We start from the raw sequence: 16654 nt of genomic DNA, 5'->3' as shown, positions 1-16654 counted from the left end.
ATAAAATATTTTATATAAACAAACCAACCATTAATTTATGTCTGACGATGTTTCCGATTTGGGTTAATATCGTTCATTAATATTCATTTACACTCAAATTTAATTAAATAAATACAAAATGGACAAACTTTTATAACATAAAATTAAAACAGTTCTTGTATTTACGACTATATTAACTCAAACACGTTCATATGCATGGAAGTGTGCGTCTCGGTGTGCGAATCTTGTGTATAAATAACCGCTATGTAGTGCAGCCGTGGCTGAGATCCTCGGCCGTGGGCGAACGATAGATTACGTAAAGGTACAACGCACAGACCCACACAGCTCAGAACCCAGTAAGCCTTGAAAATTGCAGTATAATGACCTTACTCTATCAAATAGAAGTTATTTATTTTAAACTTAAAACCCACAATTTATCTATATCTATTATTGCTTTAGATTGAGAATGACATTGCTTTTATTAATTAACTGAACGATTTCTTAATTGACACCCAATCGTTTAATCCATAAAAAAACATGTGTAATCAAAACGAAAACAATTCTTGGGTTTGCGGATCAATAAAATCATATATGAGAGACGCAACTCTCGTGTATTAGATAACCCCTGACCGCTAGGTAGTCCAGCCGCGACCATGGTGACCGATTTTCTCGGCCGCGGGCGAGGGAGAGCTTACGTAATGGTACACACCAGCTCTGATTCAAGGTAGATTTTAAATGTATGGAGTTAATAACTAAAATGTAATGCATAGATTTTTTGAAATTCCATATTTTGTGGTTTACTAGAAAAGAAAAACAATGATTTGTTTTCCAAATCCCGTTTTTAAGGGTTGAGCATTATAAGAACTTAACAACAATGACTTTAACTCCTAAAAAAAGCACGTATATTCTAAAAAAAACAATTCTTATGAATTAATGCCGTTTGTATAAACCAGCATACTTTCTGCGGTGACTTTATGCCAGTTGTACGCGCAAAGACTTTCGTTAACTTGTCAAATGAAAACAGGTACATGTTAACATGTAAAGCTTTTTACACTCATACTACACAAATCACATACAAAATAACATTGTAGCGACCTTTATGAGATCCCAACAAACAACTTTTCCAGCGACAGCCATATCAAAATCCTAACCGTTTTTGAGTTATTAAGCAAACTTTTTTAGGGGCCATTAGCCCTTAATTTAAGGGGCCAGCCCTTTTTCATTGGTGTCAAATGAAAGCTCTCTATATTTTGCACAACTTTTATTCTACATGTCTTAACAAAATATTTTTCGTTTAAAAGATATAAAGGAAAATATGTCTCAATTTTCGCACTTTTTTGAATCCTGTTTTTTGACCCCCTACCTTTTCCTAAATAAAAAACGTAATCTAAAAACAAAAACAGATGTGCACAACTACAATGTCTCTGTTATTCAAATTCGTTGGATTCCCATTCCCTGCTATCATAGTCTCGGAGCCTTTGTCTGGAAACAAAAGGCCCTAAAAAATTTTAAAAGGGGAATAACTCTTTAACGGAAAGAAAATTCTAAATTTTATGAATTGCTTAAGATAGTGTTTTGTAAAGTACATTAGCCCTGAAAATTTGAGCAAAAACCGTTCAGAAATAAGCAAGATATGAAGCCTCAAAGTTCGCGTCTAGGAAGAAAAAAAAAAAAAAAAAAAAAACTAGAGCAAAGCTCGTTGCAAAGCAACGAGTGGGTCTTCCGTTAATGGCAGAAGTAAAGCTGGAAGTTCCTGTAAGAAGCAGAGCTCTTAAACCAATAACAAGAGTCACTTAAATAAAAAGATGAAAAAATCGAATTATTCCTGGTACGACTTAACAAAATCCGAATGATTTTAAGTACGACTTAACAAAAACCTTACTTGTTTCAAGTACGACTTAACAATTATTTTTGGTACAAGTTAATTTTACTTTGAACATTACGCTATTTTTTAAACCAAGGACGCGGAATCAAAATTTCTGGAAATATCAATTTTTACACCCCGATATCTCTAATTCATTTTTTTACTTGATCAAAAAATTCAATTTTTCGAAAAATTTGATTCACTTCCGGTTTTGAGCGGAAGTGACAGATTTTCATTTCGAGCCTTATTACAGAGGTAAAACGACAAAATCATAACCATTGAAAATTTCAAGCCTCTATCTTAAAGCGTTTTTAGAAACGCTGCAGACAAAATGACCTTTTAAAATTTTTTGTAACGTAAAATCGGAAAGGTCGTTTTCAAAGAAACTTTAGGATCTTAGAGGCATAATAGTTGCACATAATCTCTCAAAGTTTCATCTCAATCGGTTATAAACTTTTTGAGTTATAAAGCCGAAAAGGAGTCAGATACAAAAGATATCACCTTTGACCTTCCAAACTGTGCTTGTTGCACCATCAAATGTCAGAAACTTAGAAATGTAAAAGTTTATTATATTTCTGTGAATATTTTCTATGTAAAATTACAATGAATAAACATGCTATTCCATCTAACTGTGAAATAGTTTCTATGCTATCTGTCCATGGTGAATAGTCAACAAAAGTATTCACCAGCAGCATACGATTTCCCTTTTTTAAACTCGGAACACCTCTGGTATAATCCGATCACAGCATTAAATTCAAAGTCCGATAATTCTAATTTGTTTATCATCAAAAAATTCTGCATTGCCAACAAATAAAGTTTTCTTCAGGATAATAATTAAGATATCTATAGCTATTTACTGACAGAAAGACAGACTAAGACTGTTGTGTTGTGTGAGGATGACAGACAGTTTATTGTCCCCCTCAACAGCAACTATTTCACTTGGCTTCGCCCATGAAATAGTGGCTGTCTTGGAGGACAATAAACTTGCTATTATCCTCATACCCAGTGAATAGGTATATAATATCCCATCCACATAAATTTCGAGTTATATAACCTCCCATTTGTAACCTGCAATTTCACAGTGTAAAGTCAACACAACAGTCTTAGCCGCAAGTTTCACCATTCAATTCTCATGTACGTATTAAACATTAGGGGTTTTCATATTGCATACCAATTCCAACAAGGGAGATTCCACTAATGATGATCATTAAAATTCATTTTATGAATCTTAGCAACACTCATAAGCCTTCAAGTGCAGCATCTCTTAAGTGGCTCAAAACACCTTGAAATATTTTCTCAAATCAGCAGAAAATTACTTGATTATGATAGATATCATAATTGATAAAAAGTGTTTAAGTCAAATAGGCAAAAAATGTGCAAATTTGGATGAACAATTATATTTTCAAAAATTTAATTCAATAAACAGTAACAAAAGCTCCAGGCGGACTAAAACTCAAACGCTTTAGAAACCCAATACTTTAACCATTAAGCTATGACGGTATACAACCCAATCGAACGATATTAAGAGTTCAACAAAACATTTAAATCGCCATCTTGTGAAGTAGTGTCTTAAAAAGTATAAGTCTAGGTGTAGTGATGTACCTTAATTTTACAAAAATATTAACGGGTACTTTATCCAAATCGTCCGTTGCTACCTTTAACTTAGTACATTTTATGAACAGATGCCTTTGTCTTAGAATAAGAAAGCTAATGCAATTCTGAGAAAAAAGTACACCACATATTGACAATTCCATTGAGGTTTAATAAACATACGGCCATTTAAGTGAACCCACCATTTCCAATTTCTTTTACTCAACACGGATTTACAGGGTTCTCCATAGTAAAACATCTTTACCTGACCTTTTAGAGGTCAATTGTTGTTCAACCACCTTTAATAAGAAACCTTATTCAATACAACATACATCTACATGATATTATCTTGATAAAAGCATCACATAACTTAGAAATGCCCTTACATGTATACCCACCCCCTATCTTTTGATTTTCATAAAAAGTCATGGTTTGAAATTTTTTACCTAATTTTCTGAAACTTGTGGCAATTTCTATGAGTCATTTCTCACACATATTTGAAAACAATCATCAATGATACTAAAATTTGATCTTTTTATGTTTCTTGAATGATTTGTAGCATTTTAATAATTAAATAGACAAGTATTCCTGCATGTGATACTAAAATTTGATCTTTTTATGTTTCTTGAATGATTTGTAGCATTTTAATAATTAAATAGACAAGTATTCCTGCATGTGATTTCTTTTTTCCATGAAAAAAAGTAAGCTAACAATCATATTTATTAAATATCTAATCTATTCTGGTTTCTTGTTTCTTTTTAACCATGATAAAACAGTAAGATCAACAAGTTCAACATCTGCCTTAAATAAAATTAAATTCAAACACACTCGGGTAGCTGGAGGCGGAGGAGAATTCCATTAAAAATGTTCAAATTTGACGTTTTTTTCTACTTTTTTATGCATGTATAGCTTAAACGGGTGAAAATAGATTGTTTCTTGCTCATTTCAAAAGAAATTATCATTGCTGGTGTTATTCAAAAGTCAAATGTACATTTACATATCCTACATGTAATCTTATGGAGAGAAATGGAAAGAGTTGGGTGATTTTTCAACTATGTAAACACATCTTAATACCTTTATAAAATAAAAAATGAAGGAAACATAATTGCATACTTTTATTGAAAAACAAATTTTCACAACAATTATATTTCTTTAAACAGCCTTAATTTTGTTTTTCATAATTTCTTATCAAACATGAACAAACCACAATAGGACATGATGCTTTCTTAAAGTTCCATTATTGTTCATGCATTATCCGATTTAATTTGAATTACCGGTAGATAGTCTGTAGAACACAAGGAACATGCATGTGGGTAGAGGTGACAGGTTAACCTCAAGAGCTGAAACCACAAGAATCAACAGGTAAAAGCCATGTGGTAACAAGAGTCTGCTTTAAGCTGAAATAAAAAAAAATAAATTAGCTGTGTTAACATACATGTACTTGTAATAGCTGTGTTTACATTAACATATACATAATATTTTTGGAAAAAATACACTGACCATGCAGTGTTATATAAAGTATGACATATCCAAATATATGACATTAACATTTAGCCAGTACAAAAACAAAAATGTGCATATCAAGTCATAATATCATAACATTAAAATAATTTCTTGGGTATAAACATATCAGATTGAGAGAGAGCGAGAGCAGGAGTGAGCGAGACAGTTTGTTTTACTTGAAGTGCGACAGCAATATTTCAATTCATAAACTACAAAGGAATATTACCAATCCAAACAGTGTCAAAGTATAAGCTTCTGCTACGTGTATACCATGTTTTGTCAATTCTACTGGGGTTTATTGCGAATAAATTTAGCGAGGGTTTTTTTTTCCTTACGAATTACATGTTTTAAAAACAATACTATGTATAATGCGCATAAAAATGAGGGATTAATAATACATGCTCATTTTAAAATTCAATGCACTTTGGATTTCTTTTACAAGATCGAGATATTTTTGTCACAAAATTAAGTTGCCCTCTGACAGTTTCATGAGTCTTTGCCAAGATTAAAAGAGAGAGAGAGAGAGAGAGAGAGAGAGAGAGAGAGAGAGAGAGAGAGAGAGAGAGAGAGAGAGAGAGATCTGAGGCACATGCAGTAAAAATTATTTACATACTATGTAGATGTGATATGCATGTAAAGCTTACCTAAAATGAATCAATATGTATAAAAGATAATCTAATCGCTCAAATTACAATGATTCTGTGAAATTCTTATATCTTGAGAAGACTGTTTAATAGATATCATGGAACATTGACCTAAATTCTGAGCTTGATATAATATGAAATTTGAGACTTTTCATCTCGCACTCTGTTTTACATGCCTGTTACACAAGCAATAACCATATATAACAGAGAGCGATACAAAAGGTCTAATTTTAATTAGATTGAATATTTACTTTGTCAAATATATTTATTTAAATAAACACAAGCCTGAGTTTTTTAATTTATAAATTAAGTGAAGGCGATATGGTAAAGATCTGCTATATTTAAATATTTAGGGTAAAGTTATCATCATGCAAACATGCACTCTAATTACAACATTCTATTCTTGTGTACCTTAGGACTCCCACCGCTTTTAATTTTAAATTCTTCATGCAATTTACTACTGATATCCTCTCTTCACTTGCCTCGGATAGTCTTTTAAACACCATCACCAGTCCTGTAAATTCATGTGGCCCACTTTGTTTACATGTAAAAATGGCGACTCTCGATCTCGATGTAAATTCAACATACTTGATTTTCCAAAGTCGGTAGCGTGTTTCGGAGAAAGTCTGAGGCAAATAAAGAGGCGATATCAGTAGTAAATTGCATGAAGAATTTAATGGTACTAATTGTTTTCACAGAATTTGCGCTTAAATAAGGTAAATCAGTCCAAAACTAGCGCACGTTTTTCTGCGCAATAAATATACATGTACAATTTTTTCAATGGGTTGCCCTGTCGTTATTTTTTTCCCGAAGAGCTACAGTTCTGCAGCTACCGTGAAAATACACTGGACAGATAATATTCCGAGATTCCGCTGACTCTAACGCCCGCTTTTATATTGTGACGTACTTCAAAAGCGGAGGTTAGAGTCAGAGGAATCTCGGATTAGATTGAAAAGTGCAAAAACTCTGAAAAGAAAAAGTCAATACGACGTATCCTGTATTGAAACATACCTTTATAATCTGTCATACGTTAGTTGAGCTGAAATTTCCACTATCGACGTCTTGCAGGCCTTGCTTCTTTTAAAAATGTAGACACACCGCTATCAGCTGTTTGTTCGCAGTCAAAACATGGCGAGTTGAAATGGGGAATCGTACGATAATTATTTCGATTAAAACTAATACTAATAAGACTAATAAAAACTTATGTACGTAATTATCGATCGAAATAACGAAATTGTATCGATAAACACTTTAATTAACTATTAAAAAACAGAGTCCGGTTTTATGACCTGCACGAATTGTTTTCAGCAGGAGTTACTTTCAGTGTGAATTTTACACTATTTTTTAAACCAAGAACACGGAATCAAAATTTCCGGAAAAATCAATATTTAAACCCCGATATCTCTGCAATGCATCATCCGATTTTAAAACAAATTTCAGTTTTGTATTAAGCTTTGCAAACTCTACAATATGCATATAATTTTGTGTTTTATATATAGTTTAATTATCAGTACGAATTGTTTTCAGTAGAAATTACTTTCAGTGTGAAATTTGCACTATTTTTAAAACCAAAAACACGGAATCAAAATTTCCGGAAAGATCAATTTTTAAACCTCGATATCTCTGAAATGCATTATCCGATTTGAAAACGAATTTCAGTTTTGCATTTAGCTTTGCAAACTCTACAACATGCGTATAATTTTATTATTCGCTTAAAAAAATGAAAATTCCGAAAAATTAGAATCACTTCCGGTTTCGACCGGAAGTGACAAAATATTTTTTTTTGTAAATTTGCCATTAGTAAATCCACAGATTTACAATCACAGAGAATTTCAAGTCTTTATAAACAACCGTTTACGAGAAAAGTCGTGGACAAAATCACTTTTTGAAATTTTTAAAAATGACGTAACTAGAAAACGGAAGTGACTTAATGACTGAAAGTTTAAAATCTTCAAGGGACAACTATTTAACATAATCCCTGAAAATTTCTTGCAAATCGGTAGAATAGTTTTTGAGATATAAAGCAAAAAAGAAGTCAGAAGGAAAAACAAGAAGAATAATAATAATAAAAAAAAACAATAGAATAACAAGAGGGTCTTCCGTTGAAAACGGAAGACCCTAATAATAATAATAATAGAAAGAAACCGAAGAATAACAAGAGGGTCTTCCGTTGAAAACGGAAGACCCTAATAATTGACTTATCACTCTTCTTTACTTCTATAGGTAATTTTTAAATGACAGATTTAACATATCCCTAGAGTGTTTTTTAGCTTTTTTTTTTCTTAACATTGATGAACATTTCAATGTTTATTTTCTTGTTTATAATTATATATATCTTTTTATGTATATATGTGTGTGAGCTAAAGTGAGCTTGTTTAACTGTTGTAATACTTTTTATGCATGATAAATTTTTTACTCAGTTCATTGTATATGCAACCTTCACTTCTTATATGAAGAGGGCATTTTTGAACATTGTATGCCTGATGCCAAATTCATTCAGATTTTCTGAATAAGTATTGTCTGAAGGATTCAGCAAATATACCATCTGGGGCTCCTAATTGTACATGTAAACAAATGTGTTTTATCATATAAAGTATGGTTGATGAAAATTCTAATACATGCTGGTATAAAGTCATTTAAAGCAATATAAGCTGTCGGCCACGGTATTTTTTTTCAATTTTTTACTCAGTTCATTGTATATGCAACCTTCACTTCTTATATGAAGAGGGCATTTATGAACATTGCATGCCTGATGCCAAATTCATTCCGATTTTCTGAATAAGTATTGTCTGAAGGATTCAGCAAATATACCATCTGGGGCTCCTAATTGTACATGTAAACAAATGTGTTTTATCATATAATGTATGGTTGATGAAAATTCTAATACATGCTGGTATAAAAGCATTTAAAGCAATATAAGCTGTCGGCGACGGTATTTTTTTTCAATCGCCGAAAGCACTCTAAAACAATTTAGCCACATTAAAACATAACATATCAAAATGAGGCTACCTGCTATTAAGTCTAAAACTCGTTTAATACGTGAAAATAAGCTCAGCGAGAATTTTTGTCTTGCAAGACAATATTTCACTGACGTATTCAGAAATATGCAAGTGACCCTAGGTCAGACACTCGGACACTGGGATACGCATGCGTAGATAGTCGGAGGTGATGAAAAAAGATGTCAGGAAAACGTGGAGCGAAGTTAAAACTAACAGATTCAGCAAGAACGAGGAATAAAAAAGAAGCAAATGCCAGACTTAACAAAAACAAAATCTATATCGGAGATCAGTATGATCGCTGGACGGAATTACGGACGAAATTGTGTTTGAAAACAAATATCGAACTTGCGAAGATGCTGCTTGATAAGTAAGTGTAAACATTGTTTATATAAGATGTATATAAGCCCATTTTCTTCAAGATTGTTGCATGAAATATTTTTAAACACTGAAGTTCTTCATATTTTTCATGTTTATTAACGCGATTTCAGTGATTGTTGCTGCAGATGAACATAGTAAACAAAGGTATTCGTCAGTCATTCGGTAGTGTAAACTTTGTGAGGCACGGAAGGGGAAAATAGCCTACATGCATTTCATTAATTTTTTTTAAGTTACAAAGATGTTCAAGGAAATGAGACAAGAGTACCTGCGCGAAATGAATTTATTCCTTGTGTTACGTCAACGGCTGGTCCATCAGTTGTACAGAAAATGTGTGTGGTGGAATCTGATTTATCTGACATTTCACCAGCTGAAGTTGGAAAAGAGTAAGTTTTTAATAGCTATTCATGTAGCACTTGAGTGACATTTCAATTTTGAGAAATATTTCATCAAGGATTAAAAAAATGATTTTGTAAACTTAGAATAACAAAATATTTTCAGTGTAGAAAGTGCTATGTCAGGCATTGAGGAACTTGCACAACCAAGAACGAAAAGACTTAAGCAACTTTCAGACAGTTTTATGGATCCTTTTAGGTATCTAAAAGCATTAAATTTGAATCACTTGTTTCTGAATTTAATCATTATTAAATGTATTATTGATTCTATTGATTTCAATATTTTATGTAATTTCTATTGTAGAATTACAATGAGTGCCTCAGAACTGACTTGTGACCAGGATGACTCCTCTGAAGATGAAGAATATGAGCCTAGCTTTCATCTATCATTTAAGTAATTATCATAATATGTACAGAGTTTAAGTACAGATAAAAAGTGTTAATTATTAGAAATATTTTAGAGGAAATAATACAAGATATTTGTTTATCCAAAAGATAACAATTCAATTTTGGTTTTTTACTAAAGACTTGATCATGGCATAATCTCAGAGGAGTCGGATCCAGAAGAAAATGAAGAGGAGGAAGAAAGTGTAGTTAGACATTCTGAGTGTAATGTGCAAGTGATCCGGAGTCATGATGAGATAAACCAGCTAATTAATGATCACCCAGCCATGGTCTATCTAAACCCATTGGTTGCCTTTGCAGAAACTAAAGTGCCTAGAATTTGCAGTGTGAGAGAGTGTGAGGCTGAGGTGGAAATTTTATCAGAAGTTGTATCTTCAGCAGTGTACCTAAGATGGGTAAATCAAATTTTAATTTTGCTTAAAAAATATTTCAATAAAAAAAATAGATTATAGTATATCTACTTTCCGGTTTCCACAACTAGGTATCAAAGTTTCATTTTAGGTCTGCACAAACAACCATGAGGTTCACAAATGGTGTTCCGCGGGGGTGTTAATGAAGCATATGGGCAATTTAGCGTCTTATTTTGACTGTTATATTCAAAATCATGAAATTAAATAACTATTTTGAATACGATCAAAAACTTAGTATTATCCTTTGAAATAGATGTAAGTGCAATAAAATCGGGTAGTACATTACTGCCACATTGGTGCATTATCACGTGACAACTATAAATAGCTTACGTATATTCCTTAACATAAAATGAGATAGAACAACACTACCCCGCGGTTTCCAAAATAAAATAAACATACCAAGTGAAGGCAAAACATCTCAGTTTAATCAAAACTGCTGCTAGAATCCTATGTTTTTCTTAATTCAATAGTTATTCATCCAGTTCTCGTAAAACCTTCCCAACTTTTATAAAGTTTGCACGGAAAACGACAAGTTGCATCAAAACAACACACAACATGGGATTCTAGCAGCACTTTTCATTTTAAGCATTGATCAAACTAACGATACATATAAAATTCAAAGTTCAATATATGCGGGGTAGTGTTGTTCTAGTCGGATTTTTATATCGTAAACAACGACAGAGGAAAGCCTGGCCGAGAAATAAAAGCAAATTTACATACCTTTTAGCGAATGATTGATAAAACTAACATCTCTCCTAGTATTCTAATGTCCCATTCTCAATAAATCACACCACAATATTTTATTAGAGTTCTTAGATAAGTTATGTTTTGAATATGTTTACAATGCTTTTCGATCAAATTCACACGACATTCAACTTTTAGTCATGACGTCATCAATGTATAAATCTACGTAATACAAACTAATTTCTGAAAAAAAAATTGACTTCACTATTTTTATTTGCTTTTGGTCTACGTTTCGTTGCTTAGATAATTGAATATGTACATAATAACTAAGATTTGTGATATCACGAAATTACATGTAACTCAGAATCCATATGCTTCCTTAACACCCCCGCGTCGCAACCACTTCTAAACAGGCGGGTCCACAGTGGAGATGTGTTGCTTTCAGCAGCACTACTGGCCTCTGGAAACAACTTCCAAAAGATTGCCCTGGTTGCTAAATTCCTGAAGCTTCCTATCCTGTCTTCTTCTTCATTTGTTAAAATCCAAAGAACATATGTAACTCCTTCAATTGAAGAAATTTGGACCAACCACCAAAATGAAATTTTTGAAGAATTCAGAGGCAAAGATATTGTTGTTCTTGGTTGGTATAGTCTAAATGCTTTATAAATAAGTTTAGTATGTTGTTGACCCTTTATAATGACAAGCCTTTCAACTACATGCATCTAAAAAAAATTTTTTTGTATAGGAGATGGTCGCATGGACAGTCCAGGTCACTCTGCACAGTACTGCACGTACACGTTTATGGAAAACGAGACCCATAAAATACTGTGCGTAGTGACAATGGACAAGAGAATGACAGGAAGAAAGAGTGCCATCCTTGAAAAAGCATGTTTTCAAAAAGGTCTGCAGTTTCTTTTTGAAAAAGGATTACATGTAGTAGAAGTTGTAACAGATGCACATGTACAGGTTGAAGCACTAATGAAATTCATTGCTTAAGCTTATTAGTTGGGTATAGAAATACAACTAACATGTTATACCAGTAAAATTATTCAATGAAAAATACTTTTGACTTTATTTAGTAGTACATTTTATAATGTTGTCATTTGTACCATAAATCTTGTTTCAACATTTTTTTTATTTCAGAAAAAGATTACCCAGAAATTAAGCATTCTTTTGACAGTTTGTTAAAATAAGAATGATGATTTTGAGAAAATCAAAAATGAAGTTGATAAACTAAATGTAACATTATTATTATTTTCAGGCTGGGCAAGAAAAATCCAAAAAACCAATATTACAGTGGACAAGGGAGATAGTTAACCATTTTTGGTTCTGTTCCTCCGTTGCAAATACAGAGGAAGAGTTTATTGTAAGTTTGATTATTTAGTAAACTAGATTTCATGTCATCAGTTATCGGTTTAATATGAGTTAAACAGCATTTTAAACTGTTCCTGTCCTTCTTTTCAGGGCATTTGGTTTGGAGTCATGCACCATGTGGTAAATGAGCATGAATGGATTTTACCCTATGGAGCAGTTGCGAAAAGTTCATGCCAGCATGGTCCTTTGACAGAGGAAAGGGACAAAGACTGGCTTGAGGCAGGATCCCCAGCCCATGTCGCTGTACGTGACATTGTCCGCGACAAAAGACTTTTAAAGAAGATTCCTTACTACCTTAATTGCAGGTATATATCAAATTAAACTTTACTCACTTTAAAACACTATTTTGATTTGTATTTCATAGGTGAATCAAAACTTCCTTTGAAATGAAAATATCATTATTTGATTATTTCTCACAGGAGTACAGCATCTCTAGAAAACTTTCAAAACCTGATTTTAAAGTACTCGTCAAAGAGACACTCCTACACACCTCCGGTGTACAGAGCAAGAAATCTTGTTGCAGCGCTAGACCACAATGCCAACTGTGATAGAGAGGCTGCCAAAAGAAAAGACGGATCACTAAGGTTTGTTTTCTCAAAAGGTTTTACACACTTTCTCAATTCTCATTTATGTGATGTTGAAGAGTCATTATTGCTGACTAAAGGCTGTACTGTGAAATATATGATTAAACAGATTGAATTTTATACTTTAGACATCAGCGGTACTATAGTAAAAAAAGTGGTCGATGGTCTGCCTACCCAGTGCGACAGGAAAAGCTGTACCCATATGTAGCCGATATTTTGAAACTCTGTGTACAGAACAGAATCATCAACCCTGTGGGCATGAATAGGCCAGTTACGCTTAGTGTAGGTGATCCAAGACTTGTGTCGGAGACCCTAGCTGCTGTCCCTCCACCTCCAACAGCATCTTTAGTGGCAGAGAAGAAGTCTCGATTTCTGTCCGAGAGTCAAATTCAAGAGAACTGATTTGTCTTTGTTATGGATAATCCACTGTCAGTAATCTTGTAAATTATGCTTATAAATTTTGGGATAATCCACTGTCAGTAATCTTGTAAATCATGCTTGTAAATTTTGACAATCTCATGATATATTCTATTATAGTAATCAAATATCTCAGCTCTTCCTGATGTTTTTCATAGTGCCAAAAAGAAAAAGTTATGTAGTTAATTATTTTATTCAGTGTAAAAATAAATGATGTGAATGATCTAACAACCAAATAAGAGTCAAGCTGTACTTTAATCAAGGATTCCCTCAATATATCCTACATATTGACTGGAAGGCTCGGGATATCTGTCACGAATGCGCCACACACAGCAGCTTGGAATAACTTTTCGGTTTCCAGCTCCTAGGCGACCGTGCATCCACATAATGTATTTGTCTGTAAGCTGTGTGCCGATATGCTCTGTTGTAGTCATTATCTCTGGGTTCTGCTAAGGCATCATTTCTACACCTCATGGCAACTTCTAGAACCAATTCATCAAGGACTATTGTATAGAAATCCTAAAGAAAATGAAATGATGTGGTAGTTAAGTAAATAAAGGTCAGTTTTCTTTAATCCATGTAAAGATTTTTAATGCTTACATGAAGTTTTTTGAAAGTGAAAACTTACAGCTAATTTTGAGTGGCAGTTATCGGGAATTTTCCCACAGCACACTTTTCCCCTCTCGGTAGGCATCTCCCTACAGCTATTGCAGGTACACCAGCTTGGAACTGCAGGCATATTTCCCGGCGCTGGATCCCCATTTCCATCAGTAGACTTTAGGACATCAATCAATAGTGAGGGGTGCTTCATACAAACTAACTTGAGGGTCTTCTTCAGAGCTGTTTTGTCCATTTTGGAAATACATTCCTAAAATAAAATAGCATAAACTGAAAGAAAATTTTTCTAATTTTTGAAGACAGGTCAAATATAAACATTTTCAACCTTTGTGTAATTTGATTTATTTGGACCTGTATATACCTCAAGTTGACTTTGTCTGTCACGCCTAGCCTGTGCTGCCAATTCAAGCCTATTCATGTCAGCTGGCTGAACCCTCTGTCTCGATCCTCTGCGTCTTCCCTGTCCTCTAACTCGAGGAGCCTAGAAGTATTAAATGAACAGTCACTGTTGTTATTTTTAATTTTTTCTTGTTTATTTTTTTTAAAAGGTTAATCTGATACTGTTTTCTTACCCCAGTACGACGAACTGCAGTTTGTCTGCCCCTACCACGACCTATCCTCTGCCTTATAGGTGTTCTAACCTCTTCATCTGAGGTACTGACTGGATTTGGGGAAAGGCTTCTTGATCTTGACCCATCTGAATACTACAAAGTCATTTTAAAGATAAAATATTATTATAACAGATTTTTCCCAATAAAATACAAAGTAAATGTTATTATATTTGCATTTAACAAATGAACATTCCAGTCAAAATTTATTTTGTTTTGAAATTCATGGCATACAAAACAAAAATACACAAATTGGAATATAAATGAAAAGAAATCGCACAATTATCTGTACAGGGTCTTTTGTATGCAATCGAATCAAAGATAGCAAACCCCCTCGAGGGCCCCTTGATGTATGCAAATAACGTTCTATTTTCACTTCATGCAAACGTATGTTTTGCGGCTAATATTTAAGTTTTTAAGCAATTGTATGAAGAATTCACGTTCAAAAATTGTTAAAAGTGTTGATTCATTACTTACCTCTGTGTCGTCCATCTTCGATTTATTGATAGATCCAGCATCTTGCACGCGCTACTTTATATTCGGCTATTCCCGTATCCCGTCCCGAATAGTAATTAGCGATGGTTGCAGAGGTGGTCAGTTCAAACAAACAATCGATTTATCGCATGGACATGTTTATTTACAACATATTGTGGTAGCTGCTATTTGCAGAATATGCTTTACTGGTTGTTATCTGCTAATTGACGGCATAAATTTGTGTTCTTAAAATTACCGCCTCCGACAGCTTATATTGCTTTAAACCACCAATCATCAGCTAGTCAAATAAATCTACTGATTGAATCAGGTATGAAAATACATGTAATTTGGAATTCGTAGCTATACTCTGCCCCGACATTTTGCTTCCACTACTTTTCGCTAATCATCATTACATTAAAGGCTTTGTGCTCAAACTACGTTCATCTACAAATATGATAAATGTTCGGGTTGGATTATCTGTTTTGAAATGCCCCCTCTACCACTTCAGGTTTCAATACTTAACCCAAAATAGAAATTCGACGGGGATTTTGCATTGAAACAGACATGAAATAGCTCAGATAATACGTTGAAAAATTGTGAGAAGTATTCCAAGTGAGTTCCTAACAAGTTGCTGTCCTTTAAAAAAGGACTACAATACGTGGACCATTGGCATGTTTTTAATATAAGAAACTAATTAAGAATTTTTTGTGAAACACTTATGCCCCCTGCCTTACAATATCTGCGAAGAAAGTGAAAAGCTGTCAATGTGACAGCAAACCGGGTTTTTTCTATCCATAAACCATGTCAACTCTCAATTAATAAACACTAATCTACCTACCGTATCCAATGAAATGGAGTACGATAAATGCAATATTTTGCCAAAAGAAGACTAAGTTAAGAAGCTGGTATTTTTTCATAAATTATCAGAAATCAAAATCCTAGCAATAAGCAAACCTCTGATATATATATATATATATATATATATATATATATATATATATATATATATATATATATATATATATATATATATATATATATATATATATATGTACAATTGATCTGCAAAAGAACAACTCCTTATTTTGAAAACTGTAAGAGTAGTTGTTGCATTGTACAATGAGGCTACCCTATATGCAATATTTTGCCAAAAAATGAATAAGTTGACTGTTCAAAAGGCGGTATTTTTCATAAATAATCAGAAATTAAATCCTAGCAATATGCACACCTCTGATATATGTGCAATTAATCTGCAAAGAACAACAATATTCTTTTGGCAGCCGCCCGCCCGCCATTTTCATAATTTCAATAACCCGATTTTATGTTGGAAAATCCGACTAAAAATGAACAGAAACTGCAAATCATTTGAATTTGTCCAAGTCCAAAGCACATTACTCTATCAAAAATTGTTAGATTGTACCCAAAATAAAACTTGACCTATATACTATTACATGCAAGATAAATCTGTCTACCAAATTATATTTCAATACGTGCAACGTCTGTGAAGATGAACGGATACTGCAAACCAATTGGAATGTTTCTTTGTCCAAGGGGTATATAACTCTGTCGAAAAACATATAACTTAATTAAGGTGGAATAACACATCGTCACAAAATGGCTGACCGCTGATCGAAACGACATTTCGTTTTATGAAAACGATTTTATGGACTAAAACATGTTGCTTACTCTATAGCCCAGTGGATAAAGTGTTGGACTTGTGATCCGTACATC

General features: G+C 33.2%; 1 protein-coding gene and 2 pseudogenes across 1 annotated transcript; 2 read left to right on the top strand and 1 right to left on the bottom strand.

The window, feature by feature from the left end:
* Nucleotides 1-8814: 8814 nt before the first annotated feature.
* Nucleotides 8815-11844, top strand: LOC128174734 (uncharacterized). The gene is made up of 8 exons (XM_052840210.1): nucleotides 8815-8946; nucleotides 9188-9340; nucleotides 9456-9548; nucleotides 9654-9743; nucleotides 9876-10149; nucleotides 10256-10291; nucleotides 11242-11488; nucleotides 11594-11844. Exons 1-8 carry the CDS (start codon nucleotides 8933-8935, stop codon nucleotides 11842-11844), a joined length of 1158 nt encoding a protein of 385 aa, XP_052696170.1. The 5' UTR covers nucleotides 8815-8932.
* Nucleotides 11845-12174: 330 nt separating this feature from the next.
* On the top strand, nucleotides 12175-13242 carry LOC128174733 (uncharacterized; annotated as a pseudogene).
* Nucleotides 13243-13451: 209 nt separating this feature from the next.
* Nucleotides 13452-14312, bottom strand: LOC128172735 (P2X purinoceptor 7-like; annotated as a pseudogene).
* Nucleotides 14313-16654: the final 2342 nt, after the last annotated feature.

The sequence above is a fragment of the Crassostrea angulata genome, chromosome 2, assembly GCF_025612915.1.
Source record: "Crassostrea angulata isolate pt1a10 chromosome 2, ASM2561291v2, whole genome shotgun sequence".
In the NCBI taxonomy this organism is placed as follows: domain Eukaryota; kingdom Metazoa; phylum Mollusca; class Bivalvia; order Ostreida; family Ostreidae; genus Magallana; species Magallana angulata.
This window is presented reverse-complemented; position numbering and strand designations above follow the sequence as displayed.